A 17,628-nucleotide genomic window follows, 5' to 3' on the forward strand; every position below is an offset into this window, starting at 1 on the left:
ATGGGCTATATTAAAGGTAGAAGACTTGCAGCCCTTTGTTGAAAAATTCATTAAGCGTTTGAGCCTCTGCATCGCTGCAAAAGACGGCCACTTTAAAACTAATTAAATTTATTTATGAGTAAAAGTGTATTTTTATTATTATTTCTTTTATTTTGTTTAGCTATTTATTTTTAACTAAAAATACATTAAAAATTGTTTGTCTGCTTTTTTTTCCTTCCGCAACCTGTAGTTCAAATTCATTTGTTCTAACTTATTGTAATTTACAAGGAGAAAAAATGACAAGTTTAAAAATATACAAGTTTATAAAAAAATACAAGTTTAAAAACTAAAACTTTCTTCCCAAGAAATTTCGTCGCAAAAGTCTTCTGATTATAAGTTTTTGGAACTTTTATCAGTTTAAATGTTTTTTTTTTCCATTTCCATTTAATAAATGTAAAAACTTTTCCGACTGCTCAAGTCTGTATTGCATACTAATCGTTTTGTTACTCGTAGACAGCTAGTGAGAAGTGGACGAAATAACCATAATTTTCCTATGAACCATAGGGTTACATTGTCTCAATAAATAAATAAAAATTTCATGAAAACTAAGGTATGAATATGTCCTTCAATGGTTATTTTTATAACATAAATAGAAATAATATGAATTACTTGCCTGAAATTAGTATCACCTTCACGGATCAAAAATCTCTAAGTTATTGGAATTGCTTGCTCAGCGTTCACTTAACAAACTATTTTTCTATGATAAACTATCACTAAATGGCTAAAATTTGCCCCAAGTTTGCAAGCATTAAAAGACCCTTGTTATTTATAGAGCCCTCAAAGAGCAATAAATAATTGCTCTTTGAATGAGCAAGATAACTGCAGTTGATGATGAATATTTGTGTGGATAGCTATATAATGATGCAAATAGTAGTTGTTTCATCAGTATTTGAAATTTCTAAAAATACTTTTCACCAAAAAACCCAAAAATTGTGTGTTTATTTCTTTTTGACATTGAATTATAAAATATGTTCTATTTTTACGTCGCTAGTTTAAATTTTAAAAAAATGTCCTCCATATTTAATAAGTCTTAAAGTTTCTGAAAAAAAAATCTTTTTATTAATTGTTCATTATAAAGAGATTTCTAAGCCTGAGAATAATATATGGGTTGATCCATAATGACTTCTCTTGATAATATGTAAATAAGAAGTAAAAAAATATTCACATTTCTGGTCACAAATTAAATAATTATGGAAAAAAATTGTTTCTAACTATGACTAATTATTATTGAGTTTAGGAAGAGCAAAGAAGGAATTAAAATAATCAAAATCAAGTTTATTTTCTAGTGATAGTGGATTGTTTTATCTAAGAACAGTCTTTAAGCTCTTTCCTCAAGTAAACTAGATTTAGATAACTTTTTAAATTTCAATACAACTTTTGCTCTGATATACTTCAGTGATTGGTCATGTTTCGAAAACGATTTTGTTCTTTCTCATACAATTATTAATTTTCAACTCTTGATGTGCATTGTTATTTATTTGACATCAATCATTAATGGAGTTTAAAAAATAACGATAATTACAGTAATTAAAAACACATAAGTTAAGAGAAATGTTGAATATGTAACCATTATGATTACTGTGCTCAAACTTACAAAATAAATTTTTTTTTTCTCTAGTTAGTATATTTGACGAGGATGATGATGAAGTTGAAAGAGGAGATAAATTTATAGATGATCTTCTCAAAGACATGTTTCATGAAAGAGGTCATGAATATGATCCATACAAGTTAGAAGATAGTCGAATCGCTTTTAGTAAAAAGGTTATGTTTGTAAATGTTTCAGGAGAAGCTAAATTGCATAATGGTTACATAGAAGGTCTTAAATCGTTGCATCGTCCAGATCATTGTTCTCTAAAAGAACAAGATGATAGATTGCGTGTATCAGCAGATTTAGGAGCTGGAATATTAGATTTTTATTATGATGGCACAGTAAAATTTATGAATTGGGGACCAACCATAAGATGCCATGGAGAAGTCGCATATGTTGAAACCCACATGGAATTTACTGTTGATGCAAAAACAGGAAAAGGTGGAAAGCTAACAACATTTACTATTGATGACATGAAAGGAATGAAAGTTTCAATTACTGGTCTTGGTCCACTAAATTGGGTTTTGAATTATATGGTAAGTGGTGTGACTTCTTTGTTCAAGGGATATCTAAGGGGTCTGTTGGAAAAACAAGTGAGAAATCATATTGCAGAAAGATTGCCAAACTATCAATTTCCTGTTAAAGGAGTTGATCCCACTCAACCTCCAGAATCAACCCTTCAGCCTGAGACAGAACCAGAGCCTGAGACAGAACCAGAGCCTGAAACAAAGCCAGAACCTGAAACTGAACCAGAACCTGAAACTGAGCCGGAACCTGAAACTGAACCGGAACCTGAAACTGAACCAGAACCAGAAACTGAACCAGAACCAGAAACTGAGCCAGAACCTGAAACTGAGCCAGAACCTGAAACTGAACCGGAGCCTGAAACTGAACCAGAGCCGGAAACTGAACCAGAGCCAGAAACTGAACCAGAACCTGAAACTGAGCCAGAACCTGAAACTGAACCAGAACCTGAAACTGAACCAGAACCTGAAACTGAACCAGAACCTGAAACTGAAGCAGAAGGTGATTCAAATTAAAAACTGTCATCTACGGAAATTTATGTAGGAAAATGTTGATAGTTATCATTTTTCATTAGGACAAACTGCAACTATCATACTTTTCTTTCGAAATTACTTTTAAAAAACTTGTTACTGAAAGTATTGTACTGTATAAAGCGAAATTATCACAGTATCAAATTAAATTTACCTCAGTTCAAATGCTAAATAAATTTCTGTATTTATAAATTGACTGTTTTGTCTAATGCTTAATAATAAATCATATATACTTCATTATTTCTTAAAACGGTGCTGTGACATGGCAATGTAAATGGTTTTTAGCATACAATCATTAAATAATACTTACTGATAATTTAGGGCCTGTAAGTGTTAAACATGTATTTATATTTCTATAGAACATTGAAATTAATTTTTAAATATCTCACATACTCATGCCTAAAAGCTAAGGAACAAACATATAGTCGCGGATAATTCGAGAAATAGTGAACTAAATCAAAAATAATTTTATATGTAACTACACCAAGGTATGAGAAAAACGGTAATAGTAAAAAGGCAGTTATAACTACGATGATAAAGGATCATATTAATAACAACTCAAAATCATAAGTTATCGGGCATTACAACAACATAAACGAAAAATTATATAACAAAATGGCTTTATGGTGGGTTTTATATGAGATATGATACCTCCTGATGGAAATGAAGGTCAATTTTCCAGAATAATATCTAAAAGTAAAGTAAACCTCGATAATTTTAAAATAGATTATAATTTCTTTTATTATCTCAAGCGAATTAAAGATCAGGAGAAACCGAAAATTTTAAATATCTTCCTGACCAACAACTTTGACCATCAATTAAAAAAATCAATCCTTAAAATAAAATTGAGGAATATTGTCTTAAATAAGTTTTAAGAGAACTTCTTCAATTATAAAAGACTCAAATAATTTCACTACTCAACTTTTATAGATAACACTGTATACATGTTAAATAGTTAATAAATACACATGAATTATTGCATTTGACATTTCGAAAAGAAGAAAAAAAAATTCGAAACTCACCAAGAAAGAGACAAGATGGCTCGAGGGAAAGTATTTTTCAGTGATGAGCTCAAGCAAAACTCTTTATGATTTCCTCTTTATGATTTCCTCTTCATGATTTCGTTTGAAATCTGAAGTTGCGCTTCTCAGTGGTTTCTTATTAATAATTCTTAAAAAAAGAACCCCCCCCCCAGAAAATTTCCACAGAAAGAGTGAGTGAGTGATGTAAATTTTCAGCGCAAGAGCCATGATTTGGCTATACAGCGCCTGCAACTATGTTAAAAGTTTATATAACTTAGTTAAAATTTAATCATTAGGTTAAAATTTATAAAACTTGGTTAAATTCCAAGCACAAGGTTAACGCTTTAACTTTTTCTTGATTACAATAAAATATGAATTTTAAAAAATTTACTTTTGTCTTGATTATTCCGTTTTAAATATCATTTCTTTTTGAAAAGAAAAAGATGCACGATTTCTTTTTAATTAATTAAAATGGCACTATAAAATTTCCTCGTTATTTATATTACAATTTAAATTAAAATCAAACATAACTTAGAATATTTTCAGTGTTTGGTTGCTAACAAGCAAACGGTGAATGGTTTTTGAGCAAAAAGAGAAAGGGGCAATATGTGTCAGTCAACCCCAAGAGGGGGGCAATGGTTCACAAAAGGTTGGGAACCACTGGTCTACACTAATGCACTAACTAGCATATATGAGGTCTCCCCCTTGAACCATTAAGATTAAGTTTTAGTAAGTGAAGATCCGATCACAGGTTCAAAGGCTGTTCAAAGCAATTAATTTTTTATTTAATTATTAATTTTTGTCACTGAACATACCTTTAACACTAACTCAGAAATTTTTAAAATTCTTTTCAAAGTTGACGAACTTCAATGTCAGCCACCTGCATGTCAACTAATCAAATGCTGTATTATAGAAATTTATGATAATTAAGGATTATACTTCAAGGAAAAAGTTCGCTAATATAAATAGTTTTGAAATATGAAAAAAATTAAAAAATATTCATATTTGGGACAGAAATTAATATTTAAGTGAAAGAGAATTAAACACGTTATCATTATAATCTGCGAATCACTATTCAGGAAAGTGAGATAAAAAGCATCAAAAACAGTTAAATTGCTGGATAAAACAGGGATGTGCCTCAAATTATCGTCTTTTAGTTCTTCTCTGCTGCCCCTTGCAATTAAACAGCCTTTGAAGTTTTCAATCCCACCTTTCCCAGTAGGAATTTGTTTGATTTCGATAGTATTTTAGTTTGTTCCTAGTTTAAATATTAGTTTCTAACAACAATATTCTAAACATGAGTATTAAAGATAGACTTTTGTATACTTCTTAGTTATAAAAACTGATACTAATTGCTAAAACTATGGTTCAAAAAATTATTGTTTTGATAAAATTGACATAGTTGAAAATGTTAAGGTTCGTTAACAATTTTAATAATAAAAAATAGTTTAAAAATAATTAAACAGCTTGGTGCGGTGAGAACTGCATTGCCATCTTAGGGAGGTCCATACATTTTATTAATACCTCCACAAGTGCTATTTTACTGAACCATTTTTGGACTATCTTGCTTTGATGATAATTAGCTCACGATCTTGAGTTTAGGTCATAACTTTTTGTTATCCTTGGTTTTTTCATGCTTGATGCATTTTCATATAAAATTTAGCCTGATTTGGTTATCCTCAAAACAATGTGCTTATTCCTTAATTTTTGGACATGTCCAAACGAACAATAATTTAATCCTTCTATCCCTTCTTTAAACAATTTTAATACTGTTTGTCTAAGATAGGTACTCTGACCGCCACTAAGTCTGTGGCAGTCTGGTGCTATGGAAACAAGAAGAGGGCATTTTAAGGAGGGAAGCTTCGATAAAAGAGGTCTCTTCTCTCGCCGAAACCAGTCCTGAAGAGGGATCCCGCATCCCTACTTGAAATTATCATACCTCGTTACCATAGTCACCGCCACAGCTCCAGACGAATGTCTGGCAGAGTACCTATTTAAGACAAACAGTACATGAAACTTAAAGAAAAAAATATTTAGAATATGATTTAGAGTACACTTATATCAATAACAACTGGACTATTATCAAAATGAATTTTGTTCAACTACTTTTTAGTATATACTTTGATATAATAAAATAAGTAAAATATGAAAACTCTCCTAGCGTATTCAGTTTTTTTTATACCATTCATCATCGCTATTCATCATTGAAATATTTTCAATTTACAAAATCAATTATTGATAAATTTTTAAATATGAGTGAAATTTTTTTTTCTTTCTTGGATTTTATATTTTAGTTCAAATATAATTCCGATAATCTGAGAGATATTTTTTTTATTACTGTAAGATTGTTTTTTATAATTAAAATATATATGTTTGCCTGAAATTACAGGGCAGGAAAAATAAAAGTGACATCGGTAAAAAAATATCATCTGCGTCAAAGGCTTAAAAAAAAGGGTAAAGATTGAAAGGTTAAAAAAGGCTGCGTAAAAGGTAAGCTAAAACGATTTCTATTGGTCTGAACATAGTAATTTGTTTAATTAAAAAAGGAAAATTTTATATATATTTTTTCATAAAGCATTTTAATTAACGTTAGTAAAACACAAGTGTTAGATTAAGTGCAAATAACTGTATCTGATAAAAATTTAAAAAACGTCACCCCTCCAACGTTGCCCTCATAAGCACATTTAAATTACTAAGATTTTCTGATTTTAATCTAGTTCTTCAGACCCTGAACCTTCAGTAAACCTACAGAATGCTGGCAGGCAGATTTTTGAGTTAATTATAAAATTCCTTTACTATTATTCATTTATTATTATTCTGTCACTCATGGAAATGATTTTAAAATTTCAGCCTTTTAACTTTCAATGTATCACCAGTATTCCAATGGAAATAGTTTTAGTTCAAAGAAATATTAGATAAGGTTATAATAAAATAGAAGAGTAAAGTTCTGGCAAAAAAGAAGTTGGTATATTGCAGGGTAAAACAATCTCGATATTTTATGGAAATAAAAAAATGTTTGCATTCAGATAGTACGATGCTTTGAAGTTTTGCATAAAATTAATAAAATGCTACTTAAGTTAATAGCTTTTCTTTTATATATATATATATATATATATATATATATATATTTATATTTATATATATATATATATATATATATATTGATATATATTTATATTTATATATATATATATATATTGATATATATTTATATTTATATATATATATATATACACTCCATAACAAAAAAATCGACGCACCAAGAAGCAATCATCCGATTGCTTTGAAATTTCGTATGCATGAATGTTTTGAACAGACATGGCTGGAATGATGCCGACTGGGGACGTATAGTCTTTAGCGATGAATCCCTCTTCCAACTGTGTCCTGATGATCATCGAAAACGTGTTTGGAGATGCACAGGGCAGAGGGGGGATCCTGCCTTCACTATTGCACGCCACTCCGGCCCTTAACAAGGCATTATGGTCTGGGGTGCCATTTCCTTTGACAGCCGGACCCCTTTGGTCGTCATTAGAGGTACACTTACTGCACAGTGGTGCGTCGACGACATTCTAAGACCTGTTTTGCTACAGTTCCTTTTTCAGCCCCCTGGTCTGGTTTTTCAGCAGGCAATGCCAGACCACTTACGGCACGTGTGGCTAGCTAGTCAAACTCTTGCTTGGCCTGCCAGATCACTAGATCTCTCTCCCATCGAGCATGTCTGAGATATGATGGGAAGGCGATTGCATCCGGCACGGAATGTTGATGACCTCGTTCGACAATTGGATCGAATTTGGCAGGAAATACCGCAAGAGACCATTCGGGAGCTTTATCGGTCTATGCCACGCCGTGTGGCAGCTTGTGTCCAGGCTAGAGGCGGATCTACACCTTATTGAACTTGTTACTGTAATTCTGCAATAAATTATTCAATTGTTCTGAAATTTTAATCATTTACTATTCTGTACATTGCCTTCCTGTCCACCAACTTTTGCTTTAATCGGACAACTCCTTCTTGGTGCATCGATGTTTCTGTTATAGAGTGTATGTATTTCTCTTACACGGTGACTGATTCTTCTATTAGGACCATAATTCCCAGATTGCGGTCAAGATTCATAATCCGTCGAAAAAAAGATATAAAGATATGTTATTCATGGAAAGTATGTTTTTGTGTCTGATCTCATGATTCAAAATAAGGCTGTTCAAAGTAATTAATTTTTTATTTATTTATTAATCTTTGTCACTGAACACACTTTTAATACTAACTCAGAAATTTTGAAAATTCTTTTCAAAGTTGACGAACTTCAATATCAGCCACCTGCATGTCAATTAATCAAATGCTGTATTATTGAAATTTATGATAATTTAGGACCATACTTGAAAGAAAAAGTTCGGTAATATGAATAGTTTTGAAATATGAAAAAAAAAATCTATGTTCTGAAAGTACCATAGTGATATTCCTCTTTAGAGTCTTCTGTAACGATCTCATTTAAAAAAATTTCGGAAAGGAAATTAAAGAATATTCATATTTGGGACAGAAATTAATATTTAAGTGAAAGAAAATTAAACACGTTATCATAATCTGCGAATCACTAGTCAGGAAAGTGAGATAAAAACATAAAAAACAGTTAAATTGCTGGATAAAAGTGGGATGTGCCTCAAATTATCGTCTTTTAGTTCCTCTCTGTTGCCCTTTGCAATTAAACAGCCTTTGAGATTTTCAATCCCACCTTTTCCAGTAGTAATTTGTTAGATTTCGATAGTATTTTAGTTTGTCCCTAGTTTAAATATTAGTTTATAACAACAATATTCTAAACATGAGTATTAAAGATAGACTTTTGTATACTTCTTAGTTATAAAAACTGATACTAATTGCTAAAACTATGGTTCAAAAAATTATTTTGATAAAATTGACATAGTTGAAAATTTTAAGGTTCGTTAACAATTTTGATAATAAAAAATAACTCATTCATTGATTTGAAAACAAATAAAAAATATTAATAATTCAATTAAAAGATACCAGCTGTTTATTGCCCACGGAGGTAGAAATCTCTAATTGCAGATAAAGCTAAATTATTATCTTAGTAAATTCCAATAATGAAGAAGTTGCTGCACTGTTGTAAAATAATCTGAAAATATGTATTTGCGAAACGAAACAGCTGCTTCAAACTTATCAGATTACAATGAATTTCAAAATAAAATAGTTTTTTATTGTTAGATACATTAGTGGATAATTTGTCGGTACTGCTCTTCGTTTAACAAATAACGAGTAAGTATATTTTAATCGTGCACCATAAATTTGGATTCTTCGTTATCGTCTCAAAAACAAATTATCATTTGACTCATTTGGATGTTTTCAGAAACATTTCTGCGATATTGCATAATATGAGGGATAATATTTTTAAGAGATAGAATTTTAAATGGGAAAATTATTTTTTAAATTTTCTGAAACTCGCTGCATTGGAAGCATATACAAGATTTAACTTTTATTAATACAACTCGCAAACTATTACAAATAACAAGAAAAACATATTTTTTCGGTATTGCAACCTCTAAATCTTCTGGTTTGAGCATTTATATTTGAGCCCGCATCAGGAAATATTCACTTTTGAAACAAACCTTCATCTGCAGCATCCGTAGAAATTTAAAAGTTTGTTTTTGATTTTTCAAAGTGAAAAATTGCAAATAATTCTATCACAAATGTTAAGACAGAAGTTGCAATATACTGACAGTACCACATAGCTTTCTATCCATATACTTCTCTTTTTGCATTAGCTCAGAAACTAAAAAATTGTTAGATACATAAGCGGATAATTTGTGGATACATTGTAAATCTTTAACCAGTATTTGGTGCAAAGTTTCTCATTATCCCAAATATTAGTTAAATGAAAGATTATTTTACTTCAGTTACACCATAAATTGTTAGCTTGATTGAAAAATATGGTGGTGCAACTGATTGCACCAAAATTTGGTAAAAACCTCAAACCTTTGACGATGATTGTAAACTGAATGATATTTGTTGACGACGCCATGTTTTCATTACTTCTCGGTCTCGGTGCATCGGTACGATTAATGCATGTTGTTTCAAATATCAACTTATTTAAGTAGGTAAATGCCTTATTTGCATTAATCAAAGTTAATTTCTTTTATGTTGTCTTTTTAAACTTGGTTGGCGGTATAAAATGGTTAGAGATATGTCATAAAATAAGCTACTTGCAGTAAATAGTTTTGTTAAGGCAAATAGCAACATTGGCCAGAATTTGAGTGCTTTGAAAATATCTAACAATGGTGAAACCTTCCTCTGCTTTTATAAAAGAATAAAAATAGGTGTTTTGTTTCTTCAAAACAACCTATTTTTGGTGCAACCTTCTATTCTCATTTGGAGCTAGTGAAAATACCAATATATGGTTGTTATGAAATATTTTGGTTTTGTTGAAGGAGTTGATGATTTTACCATTCGTTGAAGAAGTTGAATGTTGATTAGCAAAAGTTGAAGACGATGTTGATTGGCGTATTTCCATTTATCCATATTTTATTCCGGAGTGATGTCGGCAAGCAATTATTTACAAAAACCATAAATTTCTTTATAAAGAATCAAATTATAATAAATAAAAATGCTTTATTTTTGAAATTTATGTAGAGCTCTAAAGTAAAGATTAATCTCAATTTTAATATAAATATACATTAACAAACTATAAATTCGGAAAATGGCCCGAAAGGTGTGGCTGCAGGGGTAAGCCCAACAGGACACCTCCATCCACAAGAAATCAAAAATGCGAGTGCCATGTCACAGTTTTCGCCTAGGAAAGTTAAGCGATTTATGTATTGGCTATCAATTAATTAAATTTAATACCAAAGTTCTTTCTCTTAGCCTTACACATTCAAAAGTGTTGGCAGAAAGGAAAGCGTGAGAAATAATAACGAATTTTAATGAATACAAAACATTAGCATACAAATAAAGGTTTTCGAATTCTTTGCTCTCGTGTTAGGTAGATGTAAAGGGAATCTCAAAAATAGATTTTATTCTGCACTCAATTCAAGATTGTGGCATAAAAAGATTGCATATCATATTAATGATTTTTATTTATTGAAAAACAATTAAATAAGATAATAATGTGGTTTTTAAATGCTAGGAAATATATCATGCATATTTCAGCATGACAATGGTAAAATTGAGCTCCATTTTATGTAGCCAGCAAATGAATATCAATTTTTGGTGCAATCTTTTTAACAGTGTACTGTTCCTCGTTTAACAAATAACGAGTAAGTATGTTTTAATCGAGCACCATAAATTTGGATTCTTCGTAACTGTCACAAAAATAAAATATCATGTAACTCATTCAGATGTTTTCAGAAACATTTCTATGATGTTGCATAATATGAGAGATAATATGCTTAAGAAATGAAATTATAGTTGAGAAAATTATTTTTAAATTTTCTAAAACATGTTACATTGAAAGCATATACAAGAGTTAGTTTTCTTTCAATACGACTTGCAAATTAATAAAAAATAACTAGAAAAACATGATTTTATGGTGTTACATCCTTTAAATTTTTTGATTTCAGCATTTATGTTTGTGTTAAAATTTTCATCCTTAAAGCAAAACTCAAATATACAAAATCTGTAAAAATGTAAAAGTTTGTCTTTGATTTTTAAAGTGAAAAATTAAAATTTTTTGATCATAAATATTTAAACCAAAGCTGTCCATGTACTGATTGCATTAGCCTAAAAGCTGAAACCGTTACAAGGATCTGCAACACTACCAAATTGAACTCCAGAAAGTGCGATAAAATATATGTATTTGAGTGCTACACTTTGCAGGCAAAGGCAAGAATGTGTAATACTACAAAACAAGATGAAATAACTAATTCTATTTAAAGAAAGTACCTGAAACTAATTAAAATTATATTAGTATGGAATTTATTAATTGAAATAAAAGCAATTTTGAAACAGAATAAAGTCTGAATAAAGAAACAGAATTTTGAAAATAAGTCATCTGATATAGTAAACATCTTAACCCCCTAGTCAAATTTACACTGTAAATCACTAAAATTGTTTTCTGTAGAATTATATAGATAAATAAAGCTTATTAAATGGTTAGTAACGGAGAGCAAAATAACAGAGGGGAAGGTCTGAAGAACCAATTTCGCATGAAATATTAAAATTTTAGTCATTCCTGAAAAAGTGTAAATTTTTGTTTGATGTTTTCGATTTTAAAAACTGCCTAGTTTTTTATTTTTTAACATTTTTGTACTGTATCGATTAAAATACTTAAAAACAAATAAATTTAATTTTTAAGATATATTTATACTATATGGCAATATAATGCATGTAATAATGAGTTCCATTATCAATCCATACATCTTGATCTGTGGTTGTATTAGTCGTCAGCAATTAATATAACAGTAAAAATAAGCGATTACAAATATCCACATTTCCAACACTTTCTCATGAAACATTGATGCCATTTGTATGGAAAACATATTTTCTCTGAAATTTTTCGATGTACTTTGGAAATAGAAGAGCACTCAACGCTTCACAAAACTGCATTTTATTATTTTAAAGCATTTCTTAAATTAAATATTCGCTGTCGAGATGGCGTAAAAAGTTGAAGGTTAAAAGAGCAACTTCGTAAAAAATAGTTTTGATAAACTAACTGGCTCATGCAAACATGAATAAATATTTTTAATAACTCCTCATGTCTAAGTAAGCCAATCTTTTTTTCAAAAATATTTTTAACATGATTGTAAATTAAATTCTGCAGCAAAATTTGTCTTCTGAAAGTAGTCGTAGTGACTACATTTCAAAAGTATTTCGTAATCACTACTTTAAAAAAATAATTGTAGTTAATTACATTTGTAATAAAGTAGCTGCAGTTATAGCTAACTACAAAAATGATGAAGCTTTTCGCCCACTGACTTAAATATACGCGTTCACATATTCCTTTTTACTCCGAATTGGAGCATAGGGCTTCTATCATAGCTTTCTATCTCACTCTATTTCTGGTCCAATATTTTACCTCTCTCATTGTCTTTCCTATTAGTTTACAATAGTTCTGTGCCAAGTACTTTTAGGTCTTCCTCTTTTTCTATTTCCTTGTGGGTTCCAATGAAAAACTTGTTTGACTTTAAATTTTTCAGGTTTACGTAGAACAAAACCAATCCATTTCCATTTGCGTTGTTTAATATCCAGATCTATTGCTTTCTGTTTCGCTTTTCTAAGGATTTCTTCATAACAAATTTTATGGAACCACTTGATACGCAAGATTCTTCTTAAACTGTTGTTAATGAATACTTGAAGTTTTTTCATGCTGTTTTTATAGCAGTCTCTGATCCATATAGTAGGACAGATTTAACATTAATATTGCATAATTGATTAAAAAAATTTGTAAGGGATGTGGTATTTTTTTACTTCGGTGACGAGTAAAAAAAGGTACGGTATAAGCTGGAAATAGGGCAGTTTAGGAGGTCCTGTTAGAATTGTTACAATTTGTTCACCAACCCTGTTTTCAGGATATATATTTGCCCCCTAGATAATTGTCGGGTGGTAGTTGCGGGTAATAACCATCCTCGTGTCACAAGCCGATTCTATAAAGTTTAATCCTGGAGATTTAGCTGGTCAGTCCATCTGTTGAATATCTGTACTTTCCAAAAAATCGACGACCAGAAGAGTTCGTTGTGATCAAACCTCCGCTGTCTTAATTGTTAATTTCTTAGAAATTGGAGTGAAGGGAGCTCGCTTGTATGGTTCTCACCATACAATGGTATGAACGAAAGACCCAGTACACCTGTAATATCTGTAAAACGACCATAATGACTGCAAAGTTTGTGATAAACACTCTGGATCTTTTTCAATTCAACATAATTTTCACAAACCATTTTTTGCTTATTTTTTAGAGAAAAAATATTTATGAAAGCTTATAATTTCTGAAATTTTTCTTTAGGTTGAACATGTTGGCGATACTTTTGTTGATGGCAACTGTGTTTGCAAGTAGGTTATAAATATTTTATTGATTTAAATAAAATTGATATATGGTATCATGCCAAGAACACGAATTAGCTACTTGGGAAATTCAGATTCGTATTTTTGGCTCGCTTCCAACGCTGTATAGTACTATCACTATAAATTTGCGTCTATACAGCTAGAAATATAATAATTCGTGAATTTCCAACTACCTAAAAATCAAAGTAAAAATGAAGCAATTTTAAAGTTAAGGCATAAAAATAAACTTTATGGTTTAGCCCCAATAAAGAAATTTAAAGTTTGCTTCCCTCTTAAAGGTTAACTTTACTCATCATTTTATATTTTCTAACAGAGAGAAATAAAATGGGTTTGAAATTCGAACATTGTTATCTATACAAAACAGGTAATTTCCGATGCATTTTTTTCTTCCCCTAAATCATATGAAGCCAAATATAAATTGACTAACGTATTACATTGATACTTAGGCAAAAAAAAATATTGCATGCAATGTATTTTTTAATGAATCTAAAGTGAAATCGGTGGAACTAATAATTTAAACATTATAAAAGTATTTGTGTATAAAAAGTACAGATTTGTACTTATACATATGTCTGCGTTTGACACTACTATGCTGACAAGCGGTAATGAATCCTATGCACTAAACACAAATTGAATAGATCAGAACCAAGACGATAGAATTAACAGTTTAGAAATAAAAAAAAAGTTTTAAAAGTTTTGTGTATAATGAGTGTAAATTTTTTCTTAAGGTTATAAAGGGGAAAGAAGGCATAGTTAACAATTTTCTTAAACTATAAAAAAATTAAATTAAAAAAAATTTTAATTATAGCAACTACGATTATTTGAAGTAGTGTAGGAAGAAATTTAACTTTTTATACTAAACAAACAGAAATCTAAAGCTCTTTTGAAGGTCCTTAATGTACCCCCTTACGCACGCTACATGAAAATGGGCACCCGCACAAGTTCTCACGTAAATCATAATTGAAGTACTTGCGAGCTTAGTTCTAACCTTACAATTCATAGAATCAATATGTATGATATGTTTTGGCAAATATTTATGTAGCATTCTACAGTTATAAAAATAACGTCCATACTACGTAATAACTTCCAAACTATTAGTATTTAGGTATAAACTTGAGTTTGATTTTATTTGATTCAGCTTAAAAATTATATATTGGATATAATACTTTACTTGTCTAGAGAGCAATTTTCAAAATTTCTCTTTCTGATCTCCCTCCCCTTCAATAAATTCAAAATGGCAGCTAAAGCTCACATTGGTAAAGGGAGCAAATTTATAGGACCGAAATCTTATAAGTATTTTTCAGCTTTTCCCTAATTTTAGTTTAATATAGGAAATATTGCTGTTTATTATCTTTGTAATTTTATTGTACTGAAGTTCATTTCCGTAGTCATTGTAACGCACATTTCCTTTGACACACTCTAATTTGTTGCTATTTCGACCAAAATTCTTCTCTCCACCATATATGTTTTTCTCATGTACTTAGATAGAGATACCGTGTATGGAGAAGAATTATTCTCCCATATTCTAATATTGATTCTTAATTAGTCGCTTAAAGAAATTTAATGAAAAATACTAAGCAACGGCTAAAATACATTTTTTACTTGACTATTTTTTTTTACTTACTATTTTTAATTTAAGAAAAGAAGCAGATCTTTTTCTTAGAGAATCTTTCTATGCAAAGTAGTAGTCAATGAAAATTATCTATCCCAGAATTGGTTATTTGTTGATTAAATTTTATTATTTTTTTACTTTACGATTATTAGTTATACTCAGTTATTAACAATCATACCGATGTTTGAAAATAGACATTCATCTCCAGGAGTCTACAAATCCTGGTTTTTCTGTCAGCACTGCTCTTAAAAAAACCGAAGCTGGCACCCAATATTTTAGTCAAATTTAATACGAAAACAAAAACTGTAACGCTATTTTCCATTCCATAACATGGTGGCACTTAAAAATTGGTCCTGACTTCCTGATACTTTGAGTTTTAGTAGATCCCTCTTCATCTCAATTTCAGTGAGTTATTCTTCATGTCAGTAGGCGTTTCAATAGGGCATTTTTATTGACTACTACGGCAGTTTATGTTAAAGGACTATTTGTGCGACATTCAAAATAGTTCGAAACTTGAAAATTTGTTAATACTCATTCTACAACATTTTTTCCAGCCAGTCAAGCATACTCAGTCAGACAGGCAAATGCTTACATTGACTTTATTCTACGAGAACCATTCATCAAAGAAGCCCAATACAGTAGAATTGATCCTTACAAGGTGCCTGACATCCACGTTAGCCTAATCAGCAGAAGAATCACAGACAATGAGGCCAAACTTACAAAGGGATCTATATTAAATCTATCACGAGTTCGAAGATCTGGAGATTGCTCAGTACCCCTCTGGCAGTCAGCTAATGTCACTTTTAATTGCGTTCTTCAATTTCCGGGATTAGCAGTTAATTATACTGCCAATGTGACTTACGACAGTATGCAATTGATTTTCTATCCAAAAGCTGACGTGAGAGATACAGAAGTTTCCATACAAATAACCACTACTAAAGAAGAAAACATTCCTAATTTAAAGCTATTTTTCGTTACTGATGTTGGTCACATGAAAGTTACAACAAAAATGATCACAATTGGAGATATATCAAATGTCATAACCCCACCTATTCGAGACGCAATCTTAGAACAAGCTACAACAAATATGCATAAAGCTTTAAATGGACGATTTAAAGATGCTCTTGCATTTAGTATCTACAAAACACCTGTTCCGTTTGTTGGAGATTTTTCTCAAATTGTAAACAGTAAATAATAAAAAATAAACGAAGTTATATTGCTTATTCTTTAATTTGCTGATATATTTTCATTCTAATTGAATACAATTAAATCAGTTAATCAAACTCTATAGTTGAATTTGGTATTTTAACAATAATTTTAGACATTCTGATTTTATTCTTAAATAAATGTGGCTCTTGCAAGAGTGAGCATTTAGCTTTTTTTAACTTCAACCAAATTAATTTTGGAAAAATACTAAAATTGACTATAGAATTGGCAAGTTTCAAATTCAAGTGGCACATTTCAAATGCCCTAAGAGACTTCAATTATCCAAATTCCAATCATCCTAATAGATTTAAGCTGAAAGGGACAAGCAATGGTAGCTACAGAATAGGTATAGAGCGGCATTCGTGAGTTTTATAAAGAATATTAAACTGGAAAAAAATCACCTTAATTTTGTTCTTTGACTGAACTCGAAGAAAAATAGAACTAAAGCAACAGCAACCAAAGTGTAAACAAGTAAAAGTGGACAATTGAAAAAAAACGGACGGGAAAATTTTGCGTTGTAAAATTGGATAGAGGAACTCCAGCCTCCCATCAATAACAGTAGTAGAGAAACCATTCCTTCGGGGCCGGTAAGAGAGGGAGGTTGTCCGTAGTCATGGATCGGTCATGTCATTTAGGGGGAAAGAGGGCTGCTCACGATTATAAGTCATTAAAGGTGAGCTTAGAAGCATAGTCGGCATTTGAAAAGCAGCGACTGCTCTATACTTGAGATGGTCCGGAAGATTAAGGATAGTTATCTCCAGAGCTTTTCCCCAATCTTTACTTTTGCTCTGATGCATGCAAATCTCTTATGACCAAATTGATTGCTGAAGCAACAGATTCATAACAAACTTCCTCACTTCCACAAAAAGGCTTCAAGGAAGGGACAAATTGCCAAAAAAATTTGCCAATATAGCAAAGACATTGTGTACTAAAAAGTTACTTTATTTCGGTAGGACACGTACTTTCCTTCTTCTTTTTCGTGTTCGATGATTTTCTCTTGAGCAGGTGGGGCCAAAAATGACATGCTCCTCGTATATGTATATTTGTATTTGTATGTAGGCTTTCTTAACATAAATGTATTATTCCTTTGTGGTATTTCTTTGGTCAAT

At 30.6% G+C, this 17,628-nt stretch overlaps 1 protein-coding gene across 1 annotated transcript in view; it reads left to right on the plus strand.

The window, feature by feature from the left end:
* The window catches only part of LOC107452600 (uncharacterized), a 22,464-nt gene extending 5,937 nt beyond the window's left edge, over positions 1-16,527 (plus strand). Inside the window, exons 3-6 of the mRNA XM_016069109.4 lie at positions 1,658-2,664; positions 8,933-8,967; positions 13,643-13,689; positions 15,868-16,527. Of these exons, the coding sequence (XP_015924595.3) occupies positions 1,658-2,664; positions 8,933-8,967; positions 13,643-13,689; positions 15,868-16,508 (1,730 nt within the window). The 3' untranslated portion in view covers positions 16,509-16,527. The remainder of the gene's footprint in view (positions 1-1,657; positions 2,665-8,932; positions 8,968-13,642; positions 13,690-15,867) is intronic.
* The last annotated feature ends 1,101 nt before the right edge of the window (positions 16,528-17,628 follow it).

Source organism: Parasteatoda tepidariorum, chromosome 11 (genome assembly GCF_982258835.1).
Source record: "Parasteatoda tepidariorum strain Cologne lab strain chromosome 11, Ptep-v5.0, whole genome shotgun sequence".
Lineage (NCBI taxonomy): Eukaryota > Metazoa > Arthropoda > Arachnida > Araneae > Theridiidae > Parasteatoda > Parasteatoda tepidariorum.